This window comes from Typopeltis vanoorti, chromosome 1 (assembly GCF_054136105.1).
Source record: "Typopeltis vanoorti isolate ZY-2024b chromosome 1, IOZ_Tvanoo_1.0, whole genome shotgun sequence".
Taxonomy (NCBI): domain Eukaryota; kingdom Metazoa; phylum Arthropoda; class Arachnida; order Uropygi; family Thelyphonidae; genus Typopeltis; species Typopeltis vanoorti.
The window spans coordinates 166,314,930-166,329,784 of NC_143549.1; the positions used below are offsets into that span (position 1 = coordinate 166,314,930).

Below are 14,855 nucleotides of genomic sequence, written 5' to 3' on the forward strand. Positions count from 1 at the left end.
AACCATTTTATTTGAAATGGTTATGTTGTTTACTCAGAATGTAATACCATTACTGTGAAAAGTTATTATTACTTTATTATGTTTTACTGTTAATAGTTGTATGAGTTCATTAAGAGTATTTTGCTTTTAAATATTCTGTTTGTGTTCTGCCATTGATACTATATAAGTTTTGCTTCTTTGTATCAGATTTTAAACTAATACTTATCATAATAAGGACAAAATAAACTACAAATTCATAACCCATAAATATTTAAGCACATTCAGACCAGCATCCTCTGAGTACCAAAAAAAAAAAAAAAATCTAGCATACTTTATTAATAAAAGATATACAGGGTGTTCGGGATAAATTTGACAGTTTCGTAAGGAAAAAGAAAATCTTCTTTGTATCTATTAAATTTAATGAATTGACAAAAAAACATTACAGGCAGAGTTAATTACAATACTATCAACAAGATTTACTCAAAATAACCACCATTAGCATCGATCACAGCTTCAATTCTGCTTCGGAACCTCGAACAAGCTGATGCTACAGTCTCCCTGGGAAGGGCCGCAAAAACTGTTTTAATTTTATCCATTAACTGGGCTTTTGTATTACTGGAAGTGCGATTGGTGTCTTTTTCCACTGCGCCCCATACAAAATAATCCATGGGGTTAAGGTCTGGGGAGTTTGGAGGCCAAACATTTGGACTGGTGAAGTCGTAGAAATTTTCAGACAACCATTTTTGACTTTTCCCAGAGGTGTGGCAAGGGGCCGAATCCTGCTGCCATACATACGGCCTACCATTGGCTACCCTTGTTATCCAGGGCTTGACTACAGTTAGCAACTCCACGAACAAAGCCCGAATTCCAATGCCAGGGTTCTTCAACACCTGTTCCTGCAGATTTGCGAGGAATTCTGCTGTACGAACGCAATCAGATCGTCTGCTAGGGATCTTTCTTCTTGCTACATCCTCGTAGTCACCATTGCAAGTCTCTAGTTCATGCCTGATTGTTTTTACTGTATTCAGGGAGCATTGGGCAGCAGTCGTAATATCCTTATTTTGATGGCGGGCACGAATCATCATGATACAAGTTATTCTCTTCCATGATTCAGGTGGGTTCCAGCTATCCATCCTTTCTGACATCTTGTATATGAATGAAGAAGGGTCCAAACTTTTAAATGAAGAGAAGTGTGTGTTAATACATGTAACTTACGGAAAAATATAATTAATTATAAATATGTCAAATTTATCCCGAACACCCTGTATATTAATTAATACAGGTACACTACCAATTTTATGGCATCAGCTGGTCTGGCTCTTCCTAAAGAAAATTATGAGAGCCACTAGAAATTCTGTAGCCATCCCTAGTTAACTGGGTCAACACAGATGATGTATATGCACATCCTTGCACTAATTATCATATTTGGCTGCATATAAGATGCACTTTTTTCCTTTGAAAATAGGTCCGGAAAAAGGGTACGTCTTATATGCCGATACTCAGTTTTTTATTACTTTTATTTCTGGAAATTTTCTCTGTTCCGAGTTATGCGATTTCTTTCTTGCTTCCTTACGGTGTGTGAGAGCATTCCAGTTACATAGAATTCAGTGGATGCGCATGTGGTGTCATCGACGATCACAGCTGTGTGTTTAGAAAGTTCGTTTAAAGTTTCCAATTGTTGTCGTGGTTGTTGTGAACGGTGATAAATTTCTGCCATTAAATTTTCTCAAATTTTCTTCGCAAATTATGATTGAAAAAGTTCAGCATTGTTACAATATTGCATACAAGCTATGTGTGATTGCGTATGCTAAAGAACACGGAAACAGGGCTGCAGAGAGGCATTTCGGGTCACCCCCCCCAACTGAGAAAATGATAAGAACTTAGCGGAATCAGGAAGAGGATCTAAAAAAAAGCAACTCACAGTAAACATAACATATGAAGTGGAACTGCAAAATGGCCAGAACTTGAGGCAGAACTGAATACTTGGATTTTAGATCACAGAAAAGCTGGACTTTCAGTGTCTACAAAAATGATTATTCATCAAGCGAAAGCAAGATGAATAATCATTAAACAAGAAAGCCACTAACAGAAGGATCAACTTTACTGGATCAACATCATGGGGTTCAAGATTCATGAAGCTATGAATCATGCTATGCATGATTCATAGCATGATTCATGCTATGAATCATCAGCTATGCATGCAGACTAAAACAAAAATATCACAAAAGATGCCACCTGAATATGAAGAAAAAATTATTGAATTTCATCGATTCGTCATTAACGCAAGGAAGCAAGAAAAGTTTGAACTTGTGCAAATAGGAAACATGGACGAGGTTCCGCTTACTTTTGATGTGCCCTCAAAAAAACTGTAGATTCCAAAAAACTAACTACAGATGGGACAAAATTGCCGCCACTATTGATTTTTAAAAGGAAGACACCACCCAAGAAAAACTGCTTAAAGGAGTGTTTGTACATGTTCACGCAAAAGGCTGGATGGAGGAGGAATGAAGTTATGGATAGATAAAATTTGGTCTAGAAGTCCTGGCAGACTGTTGAAGAAGCCTGATGGGATTAGTTTCGTTCTCACAGAACAGAAGATGTTAAAAATAAACTCAAGGAATTGAAAACTCAGTTAGCTGTAATTCCAGGAGGTGAGGTCTAACTAGTCAGCTTCAACCTTTAGATGTCTGTATTAATACACCATTTAAGGGATTTATGAAGGAGAAGTGGAACAGCTGGATGCAGCCTTCAGATTTTGAGGGTACGCCATCAGGAAGAAGGAAGAACCTAGCATTTTGCAAGTTTATGAGTGGGTCAAAGCTTCATGGGATGCTGTGAAAACTGAGACAGTGGTTAAATCATTTAAGGTGTGGTATTAGCAATGCACTGGATGGTACAGAGGACAATTTGTTGCATGAGTACTCAGATTCTGATTTAGAAGAGGTTTCAAGTGCCTCTTCATTTAGCTCTGGAGATGAATTTCTGGGTTTTGATGAAGAAGATTAAAAGGTGAGTACTCTTTACTAGTTAGAGTGGGTATTTGTTGAAAGTAGACCTACTTATTACTTTATATTTGAAATACTGTAAATTCATTATAATATTCAGTAATAAAGTTTTTTTTTCCTAAAAAATGTGTACAAAAAAAGGGGGTGCGTCTTATACGCCGGCAAATACGGTATATCTGCACTTGATGGTGATCTCCTGATTTCAAATGATTCTTAGCATATTTTACTTACCTTTAAACCTAGCTTTGTTTTTAAACATGGGTCAATTCACATTGGTCATGGTGTCCATCATAAGTCCATATCCACTTGCACTGTATCAATGATACCAATGTACAGTGGTATCTCGCTAATCCGAACTAATAAAAACCGTGCTCGTTCGGATTAGAGAATTTACCCCACGAGACAACAATAACTAGCGTTTAAAACAAAAATAATCAGATTCTAATGATACGTCAATTTAATTCTGTAAATAAATGAAGTAACTAATAGAAAAAAAGCTACTGTACTGTAACGTAAAATTTAGTTTGTATGTACTGTATTGTTGAGGATTCTGATTTAATAAAATTGCATAGTTCAGTACATAATTTAATTTGCGTAAAAAATATCACTTTCTTGTACAGAACACAAAAAAATGTTTCACAAAATAACACAAAAAATTTTTTTATTTCTTTGTAAAAAAGTCACTGATTTTCTTTTGCTTCTTGGAAGCTCAACTTTTTTCGAATGCTTCTTCTCGGAGCCATTAGCAACAAAATTTTGTGGAATGGTGTATCATTCTGCTTATCCCATTCTATACACACATCGAAACTGTCAACTGCCTCTTCATGTTTTACTTTTTTTTTCTTCGAGTTCTTCATTGTCATCATCGTCTTCTAATTCATTCTGTAACGTCATATTTATAATTTCATCATCTGATTTGATTTCGAATTCACTTTCGGTTCTACCTGTAATCCATTCCGCAACATCTGTTGGTGAAATATGAACATCTGGATTTATATTTTTAACTGAATTATGTACGTTTTTAATTTCCTCATTTTATGTATCACCGTAGTTATCTTGGTAAATTCTAGAAAGCCACACTTTTTTCCATGATGCTCGAATTCCTTCAGGTTCGACGGCTTCCTAAACAGCATCAACTGAGAATGCTACATCCTTCAAATTTATATTTTTTATCGATGTGGTAACGTCATAATTTTGGGAAATTTCATTTAAAAGCAGGTCTTTAGGCTATTTTAATTTAATGGATTGTACTATGTTCTGATCCATTGGTTGCAACAATGGAGTACAGTTTGGAGGCAAAAACATAACCGTAAAATTTCCATCCTTACTAATCAATTCATCTGCCGGAGGATGTCCAGGACAGTTATCCAATAATAAAAGTGCTTTCTGTTCCAAATTCTGGGATTTTAAATAAGTTTTAACAGACGGTACGAAATTGTGAAACCTAGCCAACCATCACTTGCTTTGAATTTCTGATCTGATTAAATTTGTGAATGGAAATGAAATGCTTAGCTTTCTGCTTTAAAATGTCTCCGGAGATGGGAGTATGGCGACTTCTTTCTTGAAGAAACCACGTGTAAACAGCAGAATCAAGTAAAGAAAAATCACTTGTTTTCAGAGTTTCAGAAATCATTTGTCTCTTGCTTGGTCCTTCTTCTGTGGTTGAAACACAAGTTAAAATCCTATCTTTTTTTTTTATTTTATGTCACTGATTGTAGATTTCCCGACATTGTATTTAGTAGCAAATTGTACGGCTGATTCACTCTTTTCCAGACACTGAATTATTTTGCACTTATCCGACAATGATAATGTTATGTGTTTTCTTTTATTAGGCTTCGACCTGGTAGCCATTTTAACGAAATAAACTTTAGTGCTAAAAACAGCAAAATAAAAAATGAAGTTCATCATCATCATCATCATCATCAAATTCCTGCCATGTACCTTCAAGGGATGTACAGGTTATGACAGTACTACATGAAAAAATTACATCATTACTAACTTCCTATCTACAATTTTCCTCCAAATCAGTCTGTTACTTGTCAAGACTCCAACATTATCAGATCTTATATTTCTATCGTCTAAGGCACTTTGTACCGTATCAATCCACCTATATCTTGGTCTTCCTCTGGTTCGTTTTCCTGCCAACCTGGCAGAGAACACTTGTTTTGCTAATCTTTCCTCTCCCGTTCTATTTAAGTGACCATACCATCTGAGATTAGCTCTGCTAACGCATTCCTGGATGCTGACAATGTCAAGTTCTTTCCTAAAATCCTCATTTTTAATATAATATTGCCATTGAAGCAATCTGTTCATGCCTCTAATCTTTCTCAGGACTCTCATATCTGTGGTCTCTAGTCTTTGGTCAAGTGTTTTACTTCTGACCCAGCTCTCAGATCCATAAGTTAAAATTGGTTTAAACACAGTCTTGTATACAGCTAATTTAGTGTTCCGACTAATTTCTTTCTTATTCCATATGAATTTATTCAATTGACTTCCCACCATACCAGCTTTGCTGATTCTGTTGTCTATTTCTATATTTAGTTTACCATCTTCAGTAAAAATTGTGCCTAAGTAGCTGAAATGTTTTACTTGTTCTACAGGTTCTCCATTCACAACACAGTTGACATTTTCAATGATTCTGCCTATTTTCATTGTCTTTGTCTTTTTATTGCTGACCTTCATACAATATCTATTATAACAGCTATTCAATTTAGTCAGAGAATCTTGCAGACTTGTAGCGGATTTATTTAGAAGTATAACATCATCCGCATAAAGCAAAGAGCTGACATTAACATCTCCAATTTTGATATCAGGTTTAATACCACATTCCTTCATAATGTGATCCATATAGATAATGAATAACAGAGGGAATAATGTACATCCTTGTCTCACACCAGATTTAACATTAAACCATCTTCCTGTACTTCCTTCAATTCTAACTGCTGACTCACAATTCAAATAAAGACTAAGTATTGCTTGATATAATGCCCCATTGACGCCATATAACTGCAGCGTATTGAATAGCTTCTCTCTTGGCACCTTGTCATATGCCTTTTCCAAATCGACAGAACTTAAATACAGATTTTTGTTATATTCCCATGCTTTCTCGACTATTTGTCGTAAAGTAAAGATCTGATCCTGACAGCCTCTATTTGGCCTGAATCAAGCTTGTTCTTCACCAAGCTTTTCTTCCACAATTCTTCTCAACCGTTTCTCAAGTATACTTGCATAGATCTTGCGAGGAACACTCAGTAGGGAAATACCTCTGTAATTCTCACATTCAGTTTTATTTCCCTTTTTATATATAGGTACTATGAGAGCTCTACTCCAATCATCGGGAATTCGTCCCTCTGTCCAGGCTTTCTGAACTATGCAGTGCAGCCACTGTAAGACTCTTATACCACCATACTTCAGCATTTCTGGTCGAATATCATCTACTCCTGCTGCCTTTCCACATTTCAAGCCTTTGATTTCTTTTTCTACTTCAAGTATGGATATGTATTCCTGACTGCATGCCTGGTCAGTGTTTTTTATCACTGTGCTGTCATCACTGCTTGTTTCATTTAGCAGTTTTTCAGAGTAATTACTCTATACTTCAAGGATATCTTTTTCTCCTGTTTTCATTTCACCTTTATCATCTCTAATTCCTTTTACAGCACTCTTTCCTCCATTCCTAAGCTTCTTCAACAACCTCCAGAATATTTTGCCACCTTCTTGATATTTATTTTCTATATTCTTGCCAAAGTCCTCCCATGACTTTTGTTTAGCTAGTTTTACACAGTGTTTAGCTTTTTTACATTTGTCTCTGTATTCTGTAAGAGTAAAAGCTGACTTATTTGCCAGGAACTTTTGATATGCTTTCTTCTTTTCCTTCACTGCCTCTTTAACTTCCTGTGTCCACCAGGGAGTTCTGATTTTTTTATCCTTGCACACAACCTCACCACATGCCTCTCTGGCAGAATCAACCAATGTTTCCTTCTGAGTTTGCCACTGAATCTCCAAGGTTTGATTCCTGTTCTCAAACTCTTTCATTTTCTTTTCAATAATATTTCTCTATTTTAGTCTACAGTTCACATCTGAGAGCTGCTCAACTTTTATTCGCTTTAAAACTTTCTTACATGTTATTCTTTTCAATATGAAATTCAATATTATCCTGCTCAAGACTAAATAGTGATCACTTCCAATTTCAAATCCTCTGTACACTCTGGTGTCCTGCACCAGGGAGAAAACATCACTATCAACAATAACATAGTCAATGAGACTTTTCTTATTCCTAGCCTCTTCTCTCCATGTGAATTTGTTCACATTTTTATGTTGGAACATGGTGTTAGTAATAACCAGTCCATGTAATGAGCAGAAATCCAACAGATATTTGCCATTATTATTAGCTTTGCTCTTTTCTCCAAATTTTCCCAAAATATTTTTGTATGTCTCACAATCATTTCCTACTCTACTATTTAGATCCCCAACAAGGACCAACTTTTCCTTTTTCATTGTGTCAGTTGCTTTTTCTAAAGCCTCAAAAAATTCCTCCACTTCTACCTTAGTAGAACCTTCTGTGGGACCATAGGCACAAATAAGTCTCATTGTCCAGTTCCCCATTCTCATATTTGCCCACATTACTCTACTTGAGACTGACTGCCATTCAAGAAGATTAGCCTCGTATTTTGTGTTGAATACTATGGCTACTCCTTCTTTTCCTTGATTGTCATTACCCGAATATAACATTTTGTATTTATTGCTCAGAAAGATCTCACCAGTTTTGGTCTTTTTTGTTTCATTCACCCCTATTATGTCGATCTGGTACTTATCTAATTCCTCAGCTAGCTCCATTTCTTTGCCATTCAGGCTTCTTATGTTGATAGTACCGATCTTTAACTCTGGTGATGTTGAGTTGGGGTTTGTTTTCAGATTTGTTCCAGTAGCTGACTTTTCGCTGTTCGCCCCGGTTCCCTGGCGAAAACAACGGGGGCCTTGTTTAACCGGGCGACGCTCCAGCCGGCATGAAATTTTGTCATGTTGTACCATCATTTTTTATTTTGGTTTAACCAATAAGAATACAATTTGGTCGGCTAAATCCCAAATTGCCAACCCATCCTCGTTCGTTCAGTATCAAAGTAGATACCCAACAGGGTGCACCACGAGAAGGTGAGGATTGGACATTAGGTCAGAAGCCCTGGTCGGTTCTCCGCATTCCTTTAAAGGCTATGTGGATGTCTCCTCTCAGTTATACAGCTTTGACCATAAAACTGTCACTTTTAAAATTTATCTGAAAAATAAAATCACTTACTAAAACAATCGATAATCATTCACTGAAAACTTACGAAAACACAAAACAATAAACGACAACTCAGACAACATTTGATTTCAATAACCAAAGAAAAACTGAGCGTTATATATAGCCAGGCTTTAGGCTAAGTCGTTGTTGTTGTTGAAGGAACATAAAGATAAACAAACACTGTGCAATACTGGTGACTAATCAGTTCATTAAGGACATCGGTGATACATGCCGACAATACGGTACGTACTGTACAGTATAAAAAAGCAAACGTGAACACATAATAAATCAAAATAGGTCTACAGTATAACCGTACAATCGACAGCATGAAAAAATACTGTATTGTACTGTAATAATAATAAAATAAATAATAACATTTAAAATAATAATTATTAAATAAAAATAATAGTACATAAAATAATAATACATAATAAATAAAACTTTTTTTTTTCTTTCAAACTGCAGTTCGGATTACTGGAGGGTTCGGACTAAAGAGGTTCAGATTAGTGAGATACCACTGTACTTCATTTAAACCCTTAACTCACTCATACGTTGCATTTAATATTTAAGTTTCTATTCATCTGTGGTGCTTTAGCGATATGGGAAGCATATAATTAGTGGGTGAGAGGTGTACTGATAAATTATTATGTGACCTCCGCTGGTCTGGCAAAATAGCAATTCCAGCATGGCTCTGGAACCAAGCATGTGGGAAAATTGTGGATGTACCTGTACTCTATTAATATATATCTTTTATATATTGTCCTAAGGAGAAAATTGATCCATCTACCCATTCAGGATTGTATAAAATGTTATATGTCTATGAGCTGGCCTACTATGGACTGAGGAAGATCTGTTAATATCTACTTTGAAGAATATAAGAAAAAATGTCCATTATTATCATAGTCGCAAGTATGGAAGGTCAGAAGTGGTAGACTATATTTTGGACATCACTTCACATCACATTTAAATGAAAGAACAACAAGTGAGTGACCTTTAGGGTCACTCAGTAAGATTTAGAGTATTATTGTAGATCACACAGAGTTTTCGGAGAGGTATCTCTGCAATTAAACATACCTCAATAAAGGTTGAAACCAGTCTGGGTAGTGGCCTTTTCCAATAATGCATCACATTATACACATCTAAAAGAGTGTGTGTTTTGCATTATGGGATACTAAGGCAATTGATGCGAAGTCATTAGTCTCTATATACAAGTAGCCCAGTAGTGAAGATACTTCACATGCAAACTTCGTTTGCTTACAATTGGATAAAGGATTAAACAAAAATATCATTTCATGCTGTCATCTCTTGCAAAGGCCAATAGACAACTTTTGCTTGTGCTTCCCCTTTTTCCCATCCAGATGGCACCACTGTTACATCACCTAAAAATAAAACTGACCTCTTGGTGGCACTTTTCTTTTTCAATCTCCAGAAATGATGACCAAGGCAAATCACCTCCAGCCACACCAAAAACAGAGCATCATGTGCCTCCTGGATCTGGATCATTTGGCAAAAAGATATCACAAAACCATTAAATAGCTTAGACAACAAAGAGGCCTCTGGTCCTAAAGTTATCTCCCTTATTATACTCAACAAGCTGTGAGTACAATACTAATACCTGTCCTATAATATTTTTACAATCTTTTATATTCCAGCTCATACATGCTCCCCCAAACTGGCATCCATCTTTCCTCCACTTTTCGCTGGACCTGTTAACACAAGCATTAGCTGCTCAACATCCCTTTTCAGTCCAACTGCAGACCCAGTGAACCCTTCTTCTCTTTCTCTTTTATTCTATATACTTCTGTTCTTTAGAACAGCCTTACTGATGAAGTACTCTTCACTACAATCTCTAACTCTTAAATAAAAAAAAAAATTAATAGGTTTCTTTCTTCCTAACCCTCAACCTGCACTCCACATACAACACAGATGAACTATACTTCTTCCTCTCGTGTATGGGATTTTTATAATAAAAATATTATCTCACAAGGAACTTCCTCATATTAATCACACAGATAAATGATGCATTTATTGTACACTCAAACACCTATTCATGCAATCAAAAAGAAAATCTGAATATAACATGGGCCACACATATTCTGATTATTAATGAGGTTCTATGATATATTAATATCACTAAACAATACTTACCTGGTGCCATGAATCCAAGTAAAGGCTCAGTGGTTGATTTGATAAGCATCTTTTGTAGCTCCTCTACTTTACCTTCTTGTATTAAATATTTCAAGCCATGATCAGTAAGTGCTAAATCAGTCAACAGCTCTACACAGTTCAGCATTACTAAGACATCTTCTTTGTTGATTTCATTTAAAAACCTTATTAGGTAACCACTTTTGATGACTTCTTCAAGCAATTCTGGAGATGTGCATGCTATGCCAACTAAAACCTAAAAAGCATAATATTTCAATAAAAATTTCAATAAATTTTTATTCGGGTCATATTTCACAGATCTCTCTATTTGTGAATAACTATAATTGTTACGATACAACAATTATAGTTATTCAACAGTATACAGTAAATTACACAACACCTGGTGTTTAAACTATATCACTCAACTATATCAGACTATCAGATTTATGACTTTGTTCAGCTCCACAAATAACTAGAATTGGAATAATCACTTACTCTTTGATAGTAGCTTTTAAGGGTGTCAATCACACTGTGCTGCCACATATTCTAATTTTGTCACAATTAATTATGAAGTAACATAATACATTTCCACCTTGTTATATTACCACATTTTCAGAAGAGTGAGTAACATGCTGGATTGCAAATGCTATAGGTCAAATTATTACTTCACAAAAGAACCCATAAGTACTATGTGTGTGTGCACATGGGCGTGTGTATGTTCAAGAAATGTTATTGTACAAAAGGAAATGGCAAATGCCACCAAAGGCAGTAGTAATTAGCAATTACAGTAATTAGTAAATCAATATTTTGCCTTACAAATTAATTTCGATCCACTCCATTAATTTAAAGAATATGCACTTCTTTGAATATAATTTTTATTGTGATTAATAATTCCATTTTTAATTTCCATTCAAATTAAAAAAATATTAGGTGAAATAAACCATCATCCCTATCTGCTTAAGGCAGATTGAGACTAGCATGAACAACAGCTTTACAGTGCAATATATCTGCAACCAAGGCATGCAACTCTCTGTGGGGAATAAAACTAAGCCATATACTTTGATTTTAAGTTCTTTGAAGAGATGTGCATTTTTCCATATATTTGTACAATATGTTGAAAAAGTATTTTGACACATACTTGTAGTTAAAAATCATCATCATCAAATTCCTGACATGTACCCTCAAGGGGTGTACAGGATATGATAGTACTACATGAAAAATTTACATCATTACTAACTTCCTATCTACAATTTTCCAACAAATCAGTCTGTTACTTGTCAAGACTCCAACATTATCAGATCTTATATGTCTATCGTCTGAGGCACTTTGTACCATATCGAACCACCTACAGGGTGTTTGGGATAAATTTGACAGTTTCGTAAGGAAAAAGAAAATCTTCTTTGTATCTATTAAATTTAACGAATTGACAAAAAAACATTACAGGCAGAGTTAATTACAATACTATCAACAAGATTTACTCAAAATAACCACCATTAGCATCGATCACAGCTTCAATTCTGCTTCGCAACCTCGAACAAGCTGATGCTACAGTCTCCCTGGGAAGGGCCGCAAAAACTGTTTTAATTTTATCCATTAACTGGGCTTTTGTATTACTGGAAGTGCGATTGGTGTCTTTTTCCACTGCGCCCCATACAAAATAATCCATGGGGTTAAGGTCTGGGGAGTTTGGAGGCCAAACATTTGGACTGGTGAAGTCGTAGAAATTTTCAGACAACCATTTTTGACTTTTCCCAGAGGTGTGGCAAGGGGCCAAATCCTGCTGCCATACATACGGCCTACCATTGGCTACCCTTGTTATCCAGGGCTTGACTACAGTTAGCAACTCCACGAACAAAGCCCGAATTCCAATGCCAGGGTTCTTCAACACCTGTTCCTGCAGATTTGCGAGGAATTCTGCTGTACGAACGCAATCAGATCGTCTGCTAGGGATCTTTCTTCTTGCTACATCCTCGTAGTCACCATTGCAAGTCTCTAGTTCATGCCTGATTGTTTTTACTGTATTCAGGGAGCATTGGGCAGCAGTCGTAATATCCTTATTTTGATGGCGGGCACGAATCATCATGATACAAGTTATTCTCTTCCATGATTCAGGTGGGTTCCAGCTATCCATCCTTTCTGACATCTTGTATATGAATGAAGAAGGGTCCAAACTTTTAAATGAAGAGAAGTGTGTGCTAATACATGTAACTTACGGAAAAATATAATTAATTATAAATATGTCAAATTTATCCCGAACACCCTGTATATCTTGGTCTTCCTCTGGGTCGTTTTCCTGCCATCCTGGAAGAGAACATTTGTTTTGCTAATCTATCCTTGCCCATTCTGTTTAAGTGACCCATTCTGTTTAAGACACCTGAGATTAGCTTGGCTAAAGCATCCTAGATGCTGACAATGTCAAGTTCTTTCCTAATATCCTCGTTTTTAATATGATATTGCCATTGATGCCATCTGTTCACGCCTCTAATCTTCCTCAGGACTCTCATATCTGCGGTCTCTTGTCTATGGTCAAGTGTTTTACTTCTGACCCAGCTCTCAGATCCATAAGTTGAAACTGGTTTGAATACAGTCTTGTATACAGCTAATTTAGTGTTCCGACTAATTTCTGTCTTGTTCCATATGAATTTATTCAATTGACTTCCTGCCATACCATCATCATCATCATCATCAAATTCCTGCCATGTACCCTCAAGGGGTGTACAGGATATGACAGTACTACATGAAAAAATTATATCATTACTAACTTCCTATCTACAATTTTCCTCCAAATCAGTCTGTTACTTGTCAAGACTCCAACATTATCAGATCTTATATTTCTATCGTCTAAGGCACTTTGTACCGTATCAATCCACCTATATCTTGGTCTTCCTCTGGGTCGTTTTCCTGCCAACCTGGCAGAGAACACTTGTTTTGCTAATCTTTCCTCTCCCATTCTATTTAAGTGACCATACCATCTGAGATTAGCTCTGCTAACGCATTCCTGGATGCTGACAATGTCAAGTTCTTTCCTAATATCCTCATTTTTAATATGATATTGCCATTGATGCCATCTGTTCACGCCTCTAATCTTTCTCAGGACTCTCATATCTGCGGTCTCTAGTCTTTGGTCAAGTGTTTTACTTCTGACCCAGCTCTCAGATCCATAAGTTAAAATTGGTTTGAACACAGTCTTGTATACAGCTAATTTAGTGTTCCGACTAATTTCTTTCTTATTCCATATGAATTTATTCAATTGACTTCCCACGATACCACCTTTGCTGATTCTGTTGTCTATTTCTAAATTTAGTTTACCATCTTCAGTAAAAATTGTGCCTAAGTAGCTGAAATGTTTTACTTGTTCCACAGGTTCTCCATTCACAACACAGTTGACATTTTCAATGATTCTGCCTATTTTCATTGTCTTTGTCTTTTTATTGCTGACCTTCATACCATATCTATTACAACAGCTATTCAATTTAGTCAGAGAATCTTGCAGACTTGTAGCGGATTTATTTAGAAGTATAACATCATCCGCATAAAGCAAAGAGCTGACATTAACATCTCCAATTTTGATATCAGGTTTAATACCACATTCCTTCATAATGTGATCCATATAGATAATGAATAACAGAGGGGATAATGTACATCCTTGTCTCACACCAGATTTAACATTAAACCATCTTCCTGTACTTCCTTCAATTCTAACTGCTGACTCACAACTCAAATAAAGACTAAGTATTGCTTGATATAATGACCCATTGACACCATATAACTGCAGCGTATTGAATAGCTTCTCTCTTGGCACCTTGTCATATGCCTTTTCCAAACCGACAAAACTTAAATACAGATCATTGTTATATTCCCATGCTTTCTCGACTATTTGTCGTAAAGTGAAGATCTGATCCTGACAGCCTCTATTTGGCCTGAATCCAGCTTATTCTTCACCAAGCTTTTCTTCCACAATTCTTCTCAACCGTTTCTCAAGTATACTTGCATAGATCTTGCCAGGAACACTCAGTAGGGAAATACCTCTGTAATTCTCACATTCAGTTTTATTTCCCTTTTTATATATGGGTACTATGAGAGCTCTACTCCAATCATCGGGAATTCGTCCCTCTGTCCAGGCTTTCTGAACTATGCAGTGCAGCCACTGTAAGACTCTTATACCACCATACTTCAGCATTTCTGGTCGAATATCATCTACTCCTGCTGCCTTTCCACATTTCAAGCCTTTGATGGCTTTTTCTACTTCAAGTATGGATATGTATTCCTGACTGCATGCCTGGTCAGTGTTTTTTATCACTGTGCTGTCATCACTGCTTGTTTCATTTAGCAGTTTTTCAAAGTAATTACTCCATACTTCAAGGATATCTTTTTCTCCTGTTTTCATTTCACCTTTATCATCTCTAATTCCTTTTACAGCACTCTTTCCTCCATTCCTAAGCTTCTTC

At 36.1% G+C, this 14,855-nt stretch overlaps 1 protein-coding gene across 2 annotated transcripts in view; it reads right to left on the reverse strand.

Moving 5' to 3' along the window:
• LOC150110616 (26S proteasome non-ATPase regulatory subunit 5) overlaps positions 1-14,855 on the reverse strand; it is a 107,491-nt gene that overhangs the window by 41,084 nt on the left and 51,552 nt on the right. For both annotated transcript variants that reach the window (XM_090395221.1, XM_090395229.1), the window contains exon 4: positions 10,411-10,663. In XM_090395221.1, coding sequence (XP_090251347.1) covers positions 10,411-10,663 — 253 coding nt within the window. The remainder of the gene's footprint in view (positions 1-10,410; positions 10,664-14,855) is intronic.